At 54.0% G+C, this 17,624-nt stretch overlaps 1 protein-coding gene and 1 long non-coding RNA gene across 7 annotated transcripts; one reads left to right on the top strand and one right to left on the bottom strand.

Annotated features, from left to right (window-relative positions):
- Positions 1–3,839: 3,839 nt before the first annotated feature.
- KLF10 (KLF transcription factor 10) lies at positions 3,840–7,910 on the bottom strand. Of its 2 annotated transcripts, none has more exons than XM_027452559.3 (4): positions 7,724–7,910; positions 7,090–7,329; positions 6,094–6,985; positions 3,840–5,211 (listed from the first exon to the last, which is right to left on the bottom strand). In XM_027452559.3, exons 2-4 carry the CDS (start codon positions 7,318–7,320, stop codon positions 4,952–4,954), a joined length of 1,383 nt encoding a protein of 460 aa, XP_027308360.3. In that variant the 5' UTR covers positions 7,321–7,329; positions 7,724–7,910; the 3' UTR covers positions 3,840–4,951. The 2 variants fall into 2 exon arrangements, with proteins under 2 accessions (XP_027308360.3, XP_027308361.3); XM_027452560.3 differs by lacking the exon at positions 7,724–7,910 and adding an exon at positions 7,474–7,695.
- A 73-nt stretch (positions 7,911–7,983) lies between these two features.
- LOC140001832 (uncharacterized) lies at positions 7,984–10,996 on the top strand. Of its 5 annotated transcripts, none has more exons than XR_011807386.1 (3): positions 7,984–8,154; positions 9,146–9,277; positions 10,028–10,996. It is a non-coding gene; the product is annotated as an uncharacterized lncRNA (long non-coding RNA). The 5 variants fall into 5 exon arrangements; XR_011807384.1 differs by lacking the exon at positions 7,984–8,154 and adding an exon at positions 8,237–8,371; XR_011807387.1 differs by lacking the exon at positions 7,984–8,154 and adding an exon at positions 8,378–8,540.
- The last annotated feature ends 6,628 nt before the right edge of the window (positions 10,997–17,624 follow it).

The following is a 17,624-nucleotide window of genomic DNA, read 5'->3' as shown; positions in this document are numbered from 1 at the left end:
GCTTGGCAGAATTTAAAGATGACCTGGAAATAAATAAATAACTAAAAGAGACTGCCAAAATGCCTCTCCCAGCACAGCCTGCCTCAGTGCGGGCGGGAGGCAGCAGGTGATGTTTCAGCAGCTTTTCGGGCTCGGCAGCAGCGGGGGAGCTGCTCTCTCCTCGGCTGACCCCTTCCTCCCCCTGCCCCGCTGCTCCCTGTGCGGGTGTTCCTGTCAAAATCTCTCAGAATCCCCGCTGGAAGAGGTCGTGCCCATGATTTCGTAACTCTGAAAGGGGGAAACCCCGTGAGCAGTGACGTGCTGGGCTCCGGCCTGGCCGTCCCACTGCGTCCTGCGGAGTCAAGGCAGGAATGTGCGGGAGTGCCAGCAGGCCAGAGCGGGGAAATAGCAAAGGGAAAACGTTGTTTGTGCTTGCTTTCTGTGTGAAGCTCATTAAAAGCCCTGTAATTAGGCAGGGAAGCAGAGGCATGGCTCATGGCAGGGCCCTCTGGAGCCAGCCGGTGCCACCCGTGCCCAAGCAGGGACACCCAGAGCAGGGTGCCCAGCACCACGTCCAGGCGGCTGCTGAAGGGCTCCAAGGAGGAGACCCCACAGCCTCTGGGCAGCCTGTGCCAGGGCTCCGTCACCCGCACAGCACAGAAGGGCTCCTGGGGAAAAAGGAAAAAAAAAATCATAAAAGGAAGGGGATTTACAGGGCAATGACATTCATATCTCTAAGCTAAGGGCTGCCGCAGGATATCTCATCTGCAGTTACACACCTGGCTAACAGGCAGCTGGCACGGCGGCGTTGCATTCGCTCCTGCGGGAGGGAGCCGCGTTGTGCCGGGGCTGTTGCCATGGGGAATATCAGTGTTGGTCAAAACTTGAACGTGCAGCCCAGCACAGCGAGGCTCCCGACTTCCTCTGGCGCAGGGAGAGAAGCTGAGGACGGCTGAAAATGGTGGCAAAGAGGCTGCGGAGGGGATGGGGAATTAGATCATGAAACATTAGAGAGAGAAGGCAGCTGGGAGGGGAACAGAGTGTCAGCACTGAAACAAGAAGCCCCAATAAAAAACAGGCCAAAAGGCAACACGGTTAATTAATTAATTTTCATTCTATTTCAGCGAGCAGGCTCATGTTCAGCACTGACAGTGCCCAGGGTATCACGCAGCTCCAGGAAAATCCACACTTTACTCCACTCAGGCCAGCCCACTGCGATGGCAACGCGTGGAAATAACGTGGATCGATTCCTTGTTGCCGTGATGATTTTTGTTTAAGTGGCTCAGGAAAACCCCACCTTTCAGGACAATTCGTGGTTCGCTCGAGTGTTGGAATGGTTTCAACATGTGCTTAACGGCCTTCAGGAGCCCGGGCCCGTGTTTCTTAGACGTGCTGTGGTGAAGCCAAGACAGCAGCAGACCCGACAGGCTGCTGAGGAATCCCTCTCCCTCCCAGCAGCAGTGTTGCAAAACTAAATCCATTCAGAGTTTTGCAAAACTTCAATTGATGGTGGTGATAAATATCCTCACGGGAACACTCTGTTTTATTTATTTTCTGACTTTTTTATTTTGTTACCTGCTCATGCCAACAATACTTTAAGCACACACAAATTGGACGCCACCCCCCCTTTTTTTTTCTTCAAGGGTGTGGGTCCCAAAGGCAGCCAATTCTCACACCTTTAGCAGGTAAAAGTAACCTTGTGCAGGTGAAGCATCGCTTCAATTGCTCCCTGGAAATGCGCTGATCTGGGTGATTTTATAAAGATTTATTAGTCTAGGACGTGTCACCGAGTCCACGGCATTCACCCACTGAATGCTTACACACTGGGAGCCTGAAGAGGTGTGCAAACAGCACCGGCTGTGCTCTCGCCTCGTGATCACCTTGAGAAGAGCCATCCCAGCACTGCTTCTTCCCCAGATTCGGCACTACAAGTGCTGCACGGGGGCCGCGGGACACCTGGGGTGTGCTGATTTTCTCCCCGTCCGGTGTCCCCGCGTGTTTCCTGCGGGCACCTCTGGTCCCTCGCTGCAGGAAACCCCTCCAGCTGCCTCCACATCTGCGCTGCCAACCCAGCAGTGACTCACGCCGCGCTGCCTGACCCGGCTTGAAACGCTGCACGTAAATCCTGCCCGACGGCTCAGCCACCCCAAAAAGCCCGCCCGCCCTGCCAGCAGCCCTTCCTCCTTGCTGGGAGTTTTCCCTCCCCGAGCCTGGGAACGCGCCATCCCGCAGAAGAAATGAGGATCACCTTTCAGATCTCTCCGCGCCTAGAATACGTTTCCTTTCTTTCTTTTGCATTTTATAAATAGTCCGGCCTTCCTGCAGCTTTTTCCCTGGCCTGGTGACTCATCGTAGACTCATCAGGCTCGTCGCTGCTCTCAAGCAGGGAATTGAGCTCTCTTGCACAAATAGAGAGAGGGAGAGATCCCACCAGCTCAGATCAACAACTATTTATGATGTTTTCCCATGGAAACATGAAATACTTCCTGCTGCCCCGCGGCTGGAAGGATTAGTGTCAGGATGAACCCATGCGAGACTCTGAGGCGATGCCACCGAGGGCAGCTTGTCTGCGTGTCCTCGCCCTGTCCCCTCTGCTTCCCTCTGGGCGCCTCCAGACGGGAACAATTTCATTCTCCTTAGATCACTGCGGAATATTTTTGACCCAGTTACTACACTGAGAATGCAACAGAGATGCCAAGTTTTCCGTTTATTTCAGAAAACGGCCAGGCTTGCACTTTGGGAAGTTGGGGGCTGTGCTTTTCAGCTGCCTACCAGGTAATTAAGCATCCAAAGCTCTCTTTCCTCTCCTTCCCAAGCAGAAGCGTTTAAAACGCCTGAGCTCGCTGTTGGTGGCAAGCACCCAGTGCCAGGCACCTCGCAAGCGCTGCGGAGATCACAGCCCTCGCAATTAAACACTGACAACTTGATGGAATTCAGCCCAGACTGCGTTAATGACAGGATGAGCTCGGGAAGGGTTTGTTAAAAAAAACTAGACTTGACAAACATTAGTTCCTCCTGAGTGTGCTGTGGGCGCTGGGGAGACAGGCTGGGTGTACGCCTCGCAGGTTTCGTGTGGGGTCTGGGGAACATTTAGCAGGCACCTTGATATCCACCGAAACCTTCCAAATAAAATTCAAAGACAGCTCGCAGAGCAGGAGCCTGTAGCGCTCCTCTCCCTTCACTCATCGCTCCTCCAGCCCCAAATTCGGGCTGGAGGTTTTCTGACAGCTCGCGAGCGTTCCCGTGGCGACAGAAGCCTGTTGCCAAAGCAGGCGAGGGAGGGAAACGTCTATTTGCAGCAGCCGTGGCAAGCTGCCAGGGGGACACCTCACGCTGCAGGGCTCGCCGGAGACGAAAACCCTTCCTGCCGGGGCGGACAGAAAGCAGAGGGGAAGATCCTCAGAGCGCGGCGCTGCGCGGGTGGGACGGCCGCAGGAGCCGCCCCGCTTGTCCTCGCAGGCTCCCGGCCGGCTGCCCCGTGGCGGGACCTCTCCGTTACGGCATGCGTTAGTTCACCCGCGCGGCATCCAGGCCTGCCGCAATGGAAATTGTTTGCTCCCAACCGCAAGGGGAAAGCCAGGGCTTTTTCCAGCCTTCTCGCCATCCTCCCTGCAGATTAACTGGGGTGAGCAGACCGAGAGCCTTTGCTCCAGGAACGAGGCGAGCAGCGTGACTCACGTTGTTCCTAGGCAGGGCGCTGCGTCAAACAGGAGCGGCGAGGAGCGCCCCGATCCCACATATCCCATAGGAACAGTGGTGAGTCAACAGCCACGGCTGTGAGATTCGGGAATCCCTGCAGGCAGGGGAGTGGAGCAGGACAAGAAGCCCACACAACAGTGAAGAAGTTCTGCTAGAAAAGGTCTATATTAAAGAAAATTGGTTTTATTGTAAACAAAGTATAAAGTACAACATAAGAAATGTGCAAATCTTTAAGTAGTCACAAAAGAGCGTATCTAATACACTATTTCCAAACTGTCCACTTTCTGGTATGTGTCCTCAACGTAGCATGATAAAATAGAGATAGTGAAAGTTGATGCATTGTTTGTCACAAAATATACAGCTTTAATTCTAGGCGGTGTCTCGACGGCCTCATTTTACTCTTCAAATCACAACTTCCTAATTTAATACAATACATAGCATATCCATAATTCATGTAGTATAAGCCGTCTTTCAGAGAAAAACACCCTCAAGAAGCCTAAGATTCTCATTTTCTTAATCAACCCGAGTAGTTTACAGCTACATTGTTCTTAAAAGTGCACTGTATCTGCTCATGAAAAAAATGCCGTGGTGCAGCGCTTTGAGAAGGTACAAAGGAAACCATAAGCAACACAGAAGCAGAAGCACCGCACGATGCCCGAGGGTGACCAGTTGTAATCAGCACGAGGCCTCCAAACCCCTCCGGGTGCCCGCGCCGTGCCCCTTAGCGCCCACGCACCCACCTCGGGCAGCAGGGCGAAGCTGGCACCGCAGCTGCCCGGCACCTGGCACCACAGTGCCTGCTGGATGCACCCGAGAGTGGGCAGGAGGAGAGGGCTCCTACCAGGAAGAGGCGGCAGGAGTACGAACCTCGCTATCGTCCTCATCTACGCTGTGCTGGAGATTCCCAAGCAGTCGCTAAATCCGCGCTGGGCTCACGCATCAGCTGCGAGCCGTCAGTGCCGCAGCTGTGCGGCTGACATGGAGGATGCGTGAAGCATCTGCCGAATTCAGGAGGCGCACAGCGCGCGCTGCTCTGCTCTACACCCTGCCCTTTCTCTCTCCTCACCAGTGCAAAAGACGCCCGCTGTTCCAGCAGCGCCGTTCATGGCCGAGCACACACTGCCTTTGCCTCTCTGCCGCGCCGCCATCAGCAGCTGGCACTGGAGAACCACAGAGCTGGAGCAAAAGCTATTTTTTTTTGTCTTTTTTTTCCTTTTTAAGACTGGCATACCCAGCGACAAGAGTTAATTCCGCTGTGCTCCCAGTCAGTCCGTCACTGCGCAGCTGCCGAGGGAGGCGGCACAGCGATGTCGTTGAGCTTGCTGACTTCCATTTGCCAGTTGGGTAACTTCTTCGCCGAGAGGTGGCGGCGGGCGTGCTTGGTCAGGTGGTCGCTCCGCATGAACCGCCGCTCGCACATCGGGCACGCAAACTTCTTCTCACCCGTGTGCGTTCTGCGGTGACGGGACAGTTCGTCAGACCGCGCAAACCTCCTCTCACAGCCTTTCCAACTACAGCTGAAGGGCTTTTCTCCTAAAAGGAAAAAAATGAAAAAAAATACCATAAATATCAGCTGAGCAAACACTGTCTTAACAGTACTTGACTTTTTTTTTTTTTTTTTTTTTTAATTTCACTACAACAGCTGAGCCAGATCCTGTATAGGTATTATTTTCATCCACGTGAAGTGTGAGAAAATGTTAATATGCTATTTTTAAAACATGCAGACTCACTATCATCAAGGCACAAAGGATTAAAAATAAAAACCCTCTGGAAACTTAACTCTCTGAGATGCTTTGTGTCCCCAAGGCCAGCTGATTGCACCACTCAGCTCCACCAGCCTGCAGATTACAGTGACCAAAGTGGCCTTGCTGAAATGCTGTCACATTAGTCCCAGCTGTAAGTGACAGAGCTCTGCGAGCCCGCGTGCTAACCCATGCCACTTTCTGCTGCTGTGGTTAAGAGCTGAGGCGTGGGGAAGTTGCTCAAAGATAACCACGGCAGGAACAGCCTGGAGCGGACGCTGTTTTCTTTCATGAAAGAATCCCTTTCAAGTTTTACCTACTTCTGACAAAGGCACTCTTGTGGAGAAGCCTAACGAGGCGCGTTGAACTGCAGAAGGGTACACTCTGCGTTTGGGCAAGGCCTGGCTTCCCGTGCTTGTCACAAGTATTACTGCCGGCCTCCTGGCACGGAGCGGGGCCAACACAAACAAGCTGCTGAATCAACTTCCCCTGCGGGGTAATTCCTAGCAGAGACCAGGCAGCAGCACGATTACACACACAGCGGCAAAAGCACTGCTTCAGTGCTGCCTTGCACATCATTTCATGAACAAACACAGTAACTGCGAGATCCCCAACATCGAGCTGCAGCTTCCTACGCTGCTACGACTTTTAACACCCAGAAAGAATAACCAACCTGTGTGCGTTCGGACATGCGCCTTCAAATGGGAGCTCTTGAAGTAGGTTTTCCCACATCCCGGGTAGTTGCAGACGTGACTTCTTATCCTCGAAGAATCCAGAGGGGGAGTGACTTTGGCTGTGGAAGGCACGAAGCCGGGAGCAGGGGCAATAGGAGAGAGTCTGGTGCCGTTCGGGCTAATGATGGGCGCCTTGGTGCTTGGCACCACGGGCTGGGGCACGACAAACATAACGGCGCCTTTGGGAACTTGAGCGCCCATCAACACCATGGGCTGGCAGAGCGCGGGCTGCTGGCTCGCCGCGGTGCTGGGCACGACGGCGGTCACCACCGAGTTGCTGGCAGGCAGCGGGACCATCTGGCAAATCACTGGCACGGGGGGGGCTCCGCTTCCTGGCACGGGGCACGGGGGTGCCACCAGCGCCGAGCACGGCGCCGCTCCAGGGGCGGACGGATGCGTGCTGGCCGCGGGCTTCGTCGAGGGCTCGGCGCCGCCAGCTGGTTCTGCAGTCTTCCCTTCCGCAGCTGGCAGTTTGCCACTTTCGTAACTCGCTCTGCCCGGCGCCGCCGCCACACGCTGCGCTTCGGTGCTCTGTTTACTATCGGTTTCCCGTGAAACACTGTCCTGGTATTTCAGCACGCTGGCTGTTCTCACCGGGCAGGTTCTGTGATTGCAGAGCTGAGCGTCGGCCGTGTGGCGAATAACGCTGGTCGCTTGTGCCTTCAGAGGCCTGGGTGCCGGAGTCCGGGAGGCCTCCGTGTAAGGTGCGGTGAGGGGCGGCTTGACGGCCTCAGCCAGCGACTTGCAGTGCGCTGCAGGTGGCGCTGGTGGCCCCGGGTGGACGACTTGAGACATCTCGAAGTCCGACGGGCTGTAGGGTGGAGTCAGGCACTGCGGGGAGAAGAGGGAAGGTAAGGGGGGGACGCGTTACCAGCCTGTTCCCACACGCACCCTGAGAAGGGAGCACGCACACACGCACGGTATTAAAGACTTACAAACGCGGGTATTGTGTTGAAGTCTGCGGCGCCAGGAAGCAAAGTCTCGTCGCTCTCTTCCGACATATCAGATGCTGGAGTTATAGGTCTCGCTTCTGTGTATTTCTTGAAGTCGGACTTCCAGTTGCAACTCATAGAAATAAGGGCTTCCACAGCCTCGTAATCGCTTTTTTCGGGGGTATTGTTCCAGAAATATCTCGCATCTCTCTGTTTCTCAGTCATCATCTCCATTTCTTCCTCCTGGTTGGGTCAGGGGAAAAAAATAACCCTTTAAACCTGACCGCCAAGCCTCAGCATTTAGCTGCCAGCTGTCAGAAGGCTTTGTAAAAACAAAACAAAGCGACCCGCGCCCGACGAATACGCCTGATGATGTGGGGGACATGCCTGCATTTCCCTGCCCTCCTTCTCCTTTATATAACGCTGTCACGAAGCGGTTTGCGGGTAAATCTGCCCATCTGGCGAAGACCACGCAGCTCCCGGAGACAAAGACCTCCCCCGAGCCCCCAGCAGCAGCTCCAGCCACCCCACACCGCCAGGGCAGCGCCCGAGACGCCGACACCGACCCTCCCGGCCGAACCCCAGGCACCGCCACAGCCCTTCCCCGCACCGCGCCCCTCCCTGAGGCGGCTCTCACCGGGCGGGGGGACCGAGGGAGCCGCAGCAGCTCCGGGGCCGGGGCTCCGAGGGCGTCTGAGGGGACCGTGAGGCGCTGAGGGGACCCGTGAGGCGCCGCCCCCCCGGCAGCCGTTGGGGTGCGCCGAGGTGACGGTGGCGCGCGCCCAACCGCCGCCCCCCTCCCTCCCGCCCAGCGCCGAGGCCCCGCCCCCTCGCCGCCCCTATTGGCCCGCCGCCCCCCCCCGCCGCGCTCCCATTGGCCGGCGCCGGGCCGAGGCGCGGCCCACGCGAACAAAGCGTGATCGGCGGCTGCTCGGGCCGGGCAGCGCCGCGCGCCGACCTCTCACCCACTGCGCCCCCGCCCGCGGCAGGAAGGAGCCGGGCGCCGCCCGCGCGGCTCCGGGAGGGGGCGGGGCTCCCGCCGGCCTGGCGGACCAATCAGCGCCAAAGGTGTGTGAGGCGCCGGCCAATGGGAGCGCGGCGCCCGCGCGTGATCGGCGGCTGCCCCGCGGCGTGGCCGGGGGGGGGGCGCGGCGTGCGCGCCCCCGCGGGCTGAGTCAGAGCCCCCCCCCCCCCCCCCCGTGAGGGGAGGTCACGTGGTGCGGGGGGCTGAGGGGAAGCCGCCCTGAGGCGATTTAACGGCCGCTAATTAGCCGTTAATTAGCCGGTAATTGCCTCACGCCGCGGCCCCCTCCGTGGCTTGGGGCTTTTTTTTCCTGTCAGGTTTTGTTTTGTTAAACCCCTGCCGTGCTTGCGGAGGAGCCGAGGGGATATAATGCCCGAAGGGGGCTTCATTCGGGGTGACCCCAGTCCGTGCTGCCAGCGGCACCGAGCAGGTGCTCGCAAGCGGCTGCGCTGCGCCTCCGTCGGTGCCTTTCGGCCCAAATCCCCTTTGGTTTGCCCTCTTTGGCATCTGTAGGGTGAGGGACGGGTGCTGATGGGCGATAAAGCCCTGCCGTGCCGCCCTGGGGGGGCTTTGGGGGAGCAGAGAGCTGGCCGTGAGGGGCTGGGCTGGCCCCGCCATCCCACTCACATCCCCTCACGGCAGCCGTGCTCCAAGTCCCTGGGGGCAGCCCTCATCACTGGGGGCACCGAGCTGCTGCTGGGATCCTCCGATCCCTTCTGAGCACACCCTGGGGGTCTGGGGGGTAAAACTGCTTCGCTACGAGGGTCCCCGGTACGTCTCAGACTGCTCTTCCCTTCCCTTCTCCTTCCCCGACACTGCTGCAGGGTGGGAGTGTCAAAACCACCTCTCCCCAAAATAATCTCAGCCTCGGAGGCTGGAAAATGTGACAAAGTGGGCGGCAGAGAGCAGCTGGGGCTGCTTTCCCCACACACAGGAGAAGCCCACCTTGTCCTGCTTTGGGAATTCCTCATGAGCACACCAGGCGAAAACCAGGATTTATATCTATTTCACATTAATCTCGCTTTATTTTACCAGGCGAGCCCTGTTGGTGCGTACGTGCTCACAGCCCTCCTCTCCCCGGTGTTTGCGGCTGCTCTGAGTCAGCGCAGCCCCGTCCTGCCTCGCCTGCTCAGTGCCGTTCAAGGGAAGGTTTCGGAGGCTGTAAAGGTGATTTTCTCTGGCAGTCACCGAGCTGTGACTGTCGGATAAATGCGTTGGCGTTTTTCGCTCAGTTTCCTGGAGGAGCCGGGGAGGTGGTTTTATGCCACCTAGCAGCAAGCTGATGTGTTTGCTTTCCATCCTGACGGCGCTCAGACCTTTGGCGTTCCAGCACTTGCGGGTTATTTATTTATGCCTACGACTCTGTATCTGAAGCCTGAGTTTCCCAGAAAACCACTTAGGCAGCCCGCAGGTCGTATTTTTCTGGTGTGGAAAGGTAAATTGTTGTGGGATCAGGAGGATAAATTTAGGGAAGAGATTTGGCATCTCAGCCGGTAAATCACTGCCCAACTGCGTACCTTCAGTCCTGTCCAGCAGTCAAAACCTGAATTTCAACCTGCTGTTACCTGTGGCTTCGTCAGGAGGAATTTAGAAGGAGCTCTAAGTTGCTCCTTTATCCCAAAGTCTTGGCTTTGACGTGCTGATGAGCAAGAAGCCGTATTCCACAGTGGATGACGGGCCACCGATGGGTATTTTTAACCTCTGGTATTAGATGTGTGCTTGTTTCACAGAAAACTGCAGGTGGGTGGTTATTTTTGTCAGATGAGAAGGAACCGAGGTAAGTAAATGAGTGGCTCAGTACCCGCTGGAGATTGCCGCAGGTTTCGTGTTCAGTTCCTTCAGTGCAGGATCAGGTTGGACACCAACCAGAACCTTCCTCAGCCCCGCGGCTCTCACAGGATCTGTGTTTCTTTGCAGGACACCACGACGGTACCGGCTACCGCCCTGCTTCCCATCTGTCGTTTTAGGAAGGGCAGCCAGGGCTTTGATGTGGCCCAGCCAGCCAAGTGGCATGCTCTCTGCGTGCCTTGCCTGCCGAAATCCGGGGAATGCTGCGGAGTGGAAATCAGGAGTTCATACGGGAATGGTTTGGTGATTCTTTCCGCGCGGCTCATGCTTCGTATTTCACCTCACACGGCGTGACCCAGGGTTTATTTCTGTTTAGCAACTCATGCGTTCTTTCTTCGTTTGTGCAGCGCTGGTGGGTTTAATGACACGACAAATAAAGGGCAACACTGCTGGGCCCTAAGCATGATGCAGAGGTGTGCCTTTGGAAAGGGCAATGCCAAGTGGCATTGTTTATTTGCGGACAGCTTGGAAAGTCTCAGGAAACACAACTGAAAGCCTTTTCTGCTTTCGAGGCTGACTTCTACACCTTGAATGGCATATTTGTTATATTCAGAGCTTTCCCGCTGTCACGATTTAATTAACGCTTTTGTATAAAACCCAGCTGATCAACCTAAATTACTGTTAGCAAAATCAGATATTAAGAAGCTGATTTAAGTGAAAGGAGAAGACAGCCTGCGAGCACTAACAGTGAGCGCGTGTAGCTGACCAAGCCACCTGTCCGTGCTCTGATCAGATGAATATTTTTCCCGATGGAAGTGTTAGAAGTACATTTGCTTGCTTTTTCATGCCAAAACTGGATTTGCTTGTTACGCGGTGACTTAATAGCTGCTGCATTTCAGGAGTTCCTCTGGTGGCCTGTATCCTGGAGGGATGAAGACAGTGGAGTGAGCGGGGCATTTCATCTGACATATTATCGTGGTATGGAAGTCAGCCGGGACTTTCCTCCTTCTAACAAAAGTAACAGCATGTCTACACCCCCAAATACACGTGTTTTGGTAACAGTCATGTGAATAAAGGTCATTCTTTTTTTTAAGCCTACCTTCTTTTCATATTTTTTGAACTATTGACTAGTTTCAGCCACGTAAGACAGATGCGGTGGAGCAAAACTCTGAGTAAATTTAATATTGCAGGAACCACTACCAGTTGTATGATGCTAACATGTGATCCAACCCCCACTGCATATGTGTTAGCTCATATTCAAGCAAGCAAATAGTTTCTGGATAGGGAAATGCAGGTCCAAAATGGCAGGTAGTAAGTCCTCCATACAGGAAAGACTAAACAGTGCCCAGTTTGACTCCCCGCACCCAAAACAACCCTCCAGTATGTCTTGGCAGGCCTTGAGCTCTCCTATCCCAGAGCTATCTCTTGCCAAATGCCTCTGGTCACATACCACACCCTTGGCATCACAGCACAAAACACAGCACTGGCATGCTGCTAGGCAATCATCCCGCAATTAGTAATTGATTTTTTTTTTTCCTTAAGACGTCACAGGAACTAAGGGCACCCTTTCGGGGCCCGAGGAGATCAAGGCCTTCTGCCTCATTTACACAGACGTCACCGGAGTCGTGGCTTTGCTGCTCGGGTGGCCCAGATAGTCTCTTGGCAGCATGGCAAGAATTGAGCAATATTTTTTTTATTATTATCATTTTTCATTCATTATCATTTTATTATCATCCAGTATCTGAAGCTCGCCCCAGGGGGATGTGCCTCGGCCCTGCGTCTTGCCGTTGGAGACGTGCACTTCGGTCTTACAGCTCACGGTTGTCATGAGGCAACCCTTGGCTCAGCTCCTCTGCCCTGCAGCTCGTCCTTGGAGGCACGCTGCACCTCGGTCCCACCAAGTGATGGCATCCGTGGTGATTCCCAGCCTCCAAAGGGCAGTGGCAGTTCTCCTGTCTGTGCAGGAGGGTCCAATAAGTGGCCAAACTTACTGCGACGTGCCTTGACCTCCAGCAGGCTCAGTGCCGTGACCACTGCCCTGGGGAGCCTGTCCCAGTGCCCGACACCCTCTGGGTGCAGACCCTTTCCCTAACCCCCAGCCTGACCCTCCCCTGTCCCAGCTCCATGCCGTTCCCTTGGGTCCTGTCGCTGTCCCCAGAGAGCAGAGCTCAGCGCCTGCCCCTCCGCTCCCCTCGTGAGGGAGCTGCAGGCCGCCATGAGGCCTCCCCTCAGCCTGCTCTGCTCGGGGCTCAGCAAACCAAGGGACCTCAGCCACCCCTCACATCTCTGGACCCCTCAACCAGCTGAAAGTCCAAGGTCTCCTCTCTGCAAGAGGAAGAAGGGCCCGTGGGCGAGGTCAGTGCCTGGAGGGCAGCAGATGTCTCTGCACGCAGCTCTTGCAAAACAGCGGCCGAGGAGCACGGCGGGCGCTGGGGAGCGTGCTGGCGTGGGAGGGCAGCGCAGCCCGGGCAGGAGGCCTCGCTCAGTTTATTCCATGGGGCAGCAGCCGACTGCCACTGTCTGTCAGGGGCAGCAGAGGCAGAGAGTTACTGGGGTTACTTTTCAGGGTACAGCTGGAAGACTGGGGTCACAGGCTTTGTGACCAAGCAGTTTTTAGAGCTGATTCACAACTGTAGCTTGTTTAAAAAATAAAAATAAAGAAGACTTGCTTAAACCTAGGTCCATTCTGGGAGAGACTTGGCACTCATTTCTCACTACTCTCAAAAATACTTAGTTTGATGATTATTTTTTTTTCATTTTCAACATTTTCCAAGTATTTTCCAGTCAATGAGGCAACTTGGTGTGGGTTTTGTAGGTGAGCTGTGCTTTCACACCACTATGACTGGCTGAAGGCTGGCTGACACGGTCCCTTCCAGCAGCCCGTTAAGCCTCGTCATGGGTGCTGCTGCTGAAAAGCGGCTGTGGGTTCCGCAGTACTGGCAGCACAAAGGCATTCTTGCAAATTGCTCTTTCATCTCACTTTGTTTAGGGACAGAAAACGCTGATATCTGGCAGACAGAAAGAGGGCGTGATTCTGCAGCTGTTGATTCCCAGAGTGGCGAATTATTTGGAGCAGGGACTGAAAGACAGCACGTGAAAGATAGATCCCTACCAGGAGAAATCATGTGTCCGGCTGCTGGGTTCAGGAGCCGCTCCTGAAGGCCGTGTTTGTTTATTTGATGGCACCAGTCATTGTAAAAGAAACACTGATGTTGCAATGTTTATGTGCATGTGCGTGTTTGTTTTGCAGCTGGAACAGTTTTAATCATCAGTCGGAAAACAGCATCATCCCACTCTGAGTGGTTGGGATCACGTGCTTACCAGGAACCAGCTTCAGATCCCTCCCAAAAAATGGACATTTCCTGCATCAGTGGGAGCGTGGGTGGCACAGAAAGCAGCAAACAAGAGCCTGGGGTTCCTGTGACCCCCCTTATTTGACAAAGCCTTTCATGGACACATTTGCCACATTTTTGTTCCGCTTATGTTTTCTTATATCCATTACATGTACCTGGACGCACAAGCGGTGGGTGCCCTCCTCATGGGTTCTGCTCATGATCAGTGTGGGTTGACACCGGTGCTGGGACACGAATACAGACAGAAGTAGCACAGGTGGAAGTCCTTTGGCTTCTTTCATCCTCAGGAAGCTTTGACATTAACCTCGAATTCAAAGCAACCTCAGGAGACCAAAAGATGCCTACGGCTATAGGCTGTACCGTACAGCTCTCTGGAGCAGGTCACATCTGTGATAATTCTCCAGAAAGCTCTGTCTGCTCTTCTGTCTCCTGGAGAACACTTGGGAATCCCTCAAGCTGGTGCGAGGTCCCCTCTCTACCTCACCCCAGTGTTTTCTGCCCCCCTTTGAGCTGCATTGTCACGTTTTACCAGTTTGATGCTGCACTTTGGGTCTGTTTCCTCACCTGCAGCGAGTTAAAGGCTTGGATTTCATACAGGAGCGATGAGAGGCCTTGTGAATGCTCGTAGTCACAGTGAAATCCGTGGTATGGTATCGTCCTGGCTAACAGAACGATGGAAGGCAAAGCTGAGAAGCTGCCGTACATACCTGTAAAATAAGCCCCTGCCTGAAAAGTATCTGTTAATCTGAAGAAACCACGCTGAAGGAAGCTTTATGAACCCCTCGGTTCACCCCGCGGGTGCCCATTCATAGCACCGGAGCTGCTCAGCCCCAACCCACCTCCACACGGGGCTGTTTGGTTCCTGCAGCGCTGCGTGGCAGCTCTGGCTCGATGCCCTTAAATAATCCTACTGGCACCGTGTGCTGGGGAGCGGGAGGCTTTAGAAACCTCTGGGTCAAATTTACTCTTGTTAGATAAACAATCAGTATCGACTGGGTTGTCTGATAGACAAACCGAGCGGCCTTTCAAACACCGTGGGTAGCTGGGGTTCATTTCGGTGTATGAAGTCGGAATCCCTTGAAGAGAAGTCACTTTTGCTGAAGCCCGTACAAATCCAGGTACTTGTGCACACGGGTAGGAAGGTTTTCAGGGACACAGCATGGATTTGGATGCTCGCTTTGTGTGTTTTACTTGGACACTTGAATCCCTTAGGCAGATCTGAAAATCTCAGCTGTAATTCTTTTAGTACATCAGGGCAAGAACTTTCCCCTTTTGGAATCATTTCTAAGAATTCCTTTTGCTGCCATAAAATACGAATTAAAACGTGTTTAAGGGGATTTCTTTTTGTATTTGTTCCTCCAGGTATGTCCTTTTATCTTACCCATTTACTGTTCAGTTTAGTGAGGAAGCTCTCAAGTCACAGTCTATGCAAATTTTGTGCTGAGGAGGGCAGCAAGGAGGTCGTCAGCGCTAAGCATAAATTTATAAAGGCCCTTTGTTATTGCGATTATTTATACAGATTAAATGTCCTGGAAAGGTTTTCTCACCTGAAACCTCTCAGCAGTGCAGTTACATATCAGACCTCCAATATACATCAGGAAAGTGCCCTATGGCCCCGCCAGCTGCGGCATCTGCACATACAGACAGGTATTGGGTGCAACCAAAAAAAAAGAGTGAAATCCTGCACGCTGCTCTCTGAGCTCTCAGCCCCTTCTGCTGCGGAGCCACCTCCCCAAGGGGAGGCCAGCACAAGCCCAACGCTTCTCCTGGAGCTTCCTGGCAGCTCCCCATGCAGAGGCTGAATATTTCAATTTCTTTAAAAAAATTAACCATATACTTAATGTGGAGATGATGCCTTCTGAGAGAAAATGCAGAAGCTTGACAATGACACATCATTGGGGAATTTAAAGTAGTCACTGTAGAGGAAAAAATAAAAATAAATTGAATGTTCAAAGAAAAGCCTGATGATATAGGAACACACGGCTGAGGCCAACCCGAACACCTCTCCCCAGCTTGGGTTGGAGCGCGGGGAGCATCCACACCCGGAGAGAGCAGCAAAATCTGTTCTGCTCTCGCCTCCCAGGCAGAAAATTTCGGCTCCCAGCTCGGCAGGGCCGGGAGGCGATGCCTGGCTGCTGCCAGCAGCTGCAGCCCGCAGCGTGGGCGGGCGTCAGGTGCTGTTCCCGGCCCCGCAGGGATGAGCAGATGAGTGGCTGAGTGCTGCACGGCGCCGCGAGCAGAGCTGCGCCCACGCCGCAGGTCGCGCCCCGCTGATAGCAGCAGCCTTGAATCCAGGCCAGAGCAGCTCGGCACGGCTTTGGAGGCAGAAGAGAGCGGTCTCTGCACACCCCTTCGCCACCTGGATTCACACAAAGTGGGCCCAGCAACACCAGCGTACGTTAAAACCCCCTGTTTTTATGGTCCTGCTGAGCGCTGCAGCAGCAGCTCCCCTGCCCTGTCCCCGCAGGCATTTCAGCGAGCAGCTCAGCGAGCTCGTGACAAATATTTGAGGTTTTCCCAGCAGCACAAGGAAGGGTCACGCTGTTCAGACAGCACGGGATTGAGCAAAACACACCCTCAGGATCCAACAATTGTACTCACCGAGTCCCGTTGGCCATGAGCATCGTGTTTACTGTGAGCGTTACATTTAAGGGTGCTGACAGGGCTGGCAGTGCACAGCCCTCAGGGGACAACCCACCCACACCGCTGTGCTCATGGCCAAGGGACCAGGAGCAGCAGCAGCAGCGAGGCTTGTGCCACTGAGAGCTTCTCTTCCCCCTGATTCGCTGATGAGCACAATTAGCTCTGTCCTCCGTAGCTGTGCGGGTAATCCTATTAATGCACCTAATGCAGATTAAAGGCTGTGCGGCTGCCACGGGATTAAGACACAAAGCAAAAGACAGCCTGGGATGCTTCGGGGGCAGACCTCGACAACAGGGCACTCATCACCCCCAGCACAGACACACACACAGCCATCCTTCTCCGAGGGAAATCAGGATTGGGAAGCACAAACTGCACCCAGCAGCTGCATCCTCAGCCTGCCCTCCCTCGGCATTCCCAGTCCCAGGTTCTGCTTTTCCCCTGCCCTCTGGGAAAGCACTTCAGGTGCGGGACTCTCACACCATTAAAGCATCAGTAAATTACAGGACTGAATTATACACCACTACTCACATGAAACATTCGATTTTTATAAAGGGAAAGTGGGAAATAAGAGTCCAGATAGCAACCAAGAAGCTAGAAGTCAGCACACTGCTTCTAGCAAGGGAAGAATAAACATGTAATTGTCCAACATCCCTCTGCTGGTTAGGCTAGCGAGGACAGGCCACCCTCAGCACATAACCACTTTCTTCTCACTGTCAGGCTGCCCTGGCCCCACACTGGGCACTGCTGCCTCCCACGTGCTGCTGGATCCCCTTCATTCCCCTTTCAGATGGGGCTGAGCCCTCGGTAGCACAGCCAGCCACGCCACTGCAGGAGCGAGACTGAGACCAACCATGTGGGCCGTGGGCCACGCTTTGGCTGAGGGTGGGACTCCCTTAAAAGAAATTAAAAAAAAAAAAGTTCAGCTGATGAGCAAGGTCAGGCATTACACTCCAGAACATCACTTACTCAGCTGCAAGGACTGGAGGTGTTTTGTAGAGGTAATTAGAGCTACAACACTGTTTTTTCACTATCTTCTGAAGCAACTGCTTCTATTTAGTTATGGATTTTTTTAAATTCTGCATACGGCCTCCTAAAACACATTAGGATTACTCTACTGGCCCCCTGGAAAGCAGCAATTCAGGGCACAGGAGAATATACCTGAAGTGGGGACACATCCAGTGATGGATCCACAACACTACCTTTAATTTTTGAGCCAATGAAGGCCAATTACTTGTGCAGCTGCTCAGTACATGTGAAGCTGGCATAGCTTAAAGCTGTTTGTAGCCTACTGTTGTCTCAAGTTGTGGCCCTGCATCTTCCCTGGGAACTGGCGTGCAGACTGAAAGTGTGTATGCCAGTACTTCAAAGAGGTGGGATACATTTCATATGAGATGAGTGGACTGGACAAAATGATCAGTGAAAGGCCAACTACCATCGCTAGCTGTCGCAGCAGGTCAGCAAGAGCAGTGTCCTCAGTCACCCAGTGGAGTTGCAGACGTGTATTGAGCAGGACAAAGCTACATTAACTCCATGTACTATAGAGAAATCGTTCCACTTTTATATTGTCCGTAAAATGCTGAGTGGCAACAACAATATAAACAAATAGCAACACTTAGCAAATTGAGTTGAAATACATGCAGTGTGCAGACTCCAGATTGTTTTGAATGGCAAGCTTTCTAGCACAGTGAATATTTCTGCTGTGGTCACACTGTATCATGTAACTTCAACTG

Source organism: Anas platyrhynchos, chromosome 2, assembly GCF_047663525.1.
Source record: "Anas platyrhynchos isolate ZD024472 breed Pekin duck chromosome 2, IASCAAS_PekinDuck_T2T, whole genome shotgun sequence".
Taxonomy (NCBI): Eukaryota; Metazoa; Chordata; class Aves; order Anseriformes; family Anatidae; genus Anas; species Anas platyrhynchos.
The sequence above is the reverse complement of the archived record's forward strand: the minus strand, read 5'-3'. Positions and strand labels throughout refer to the sequence as shown.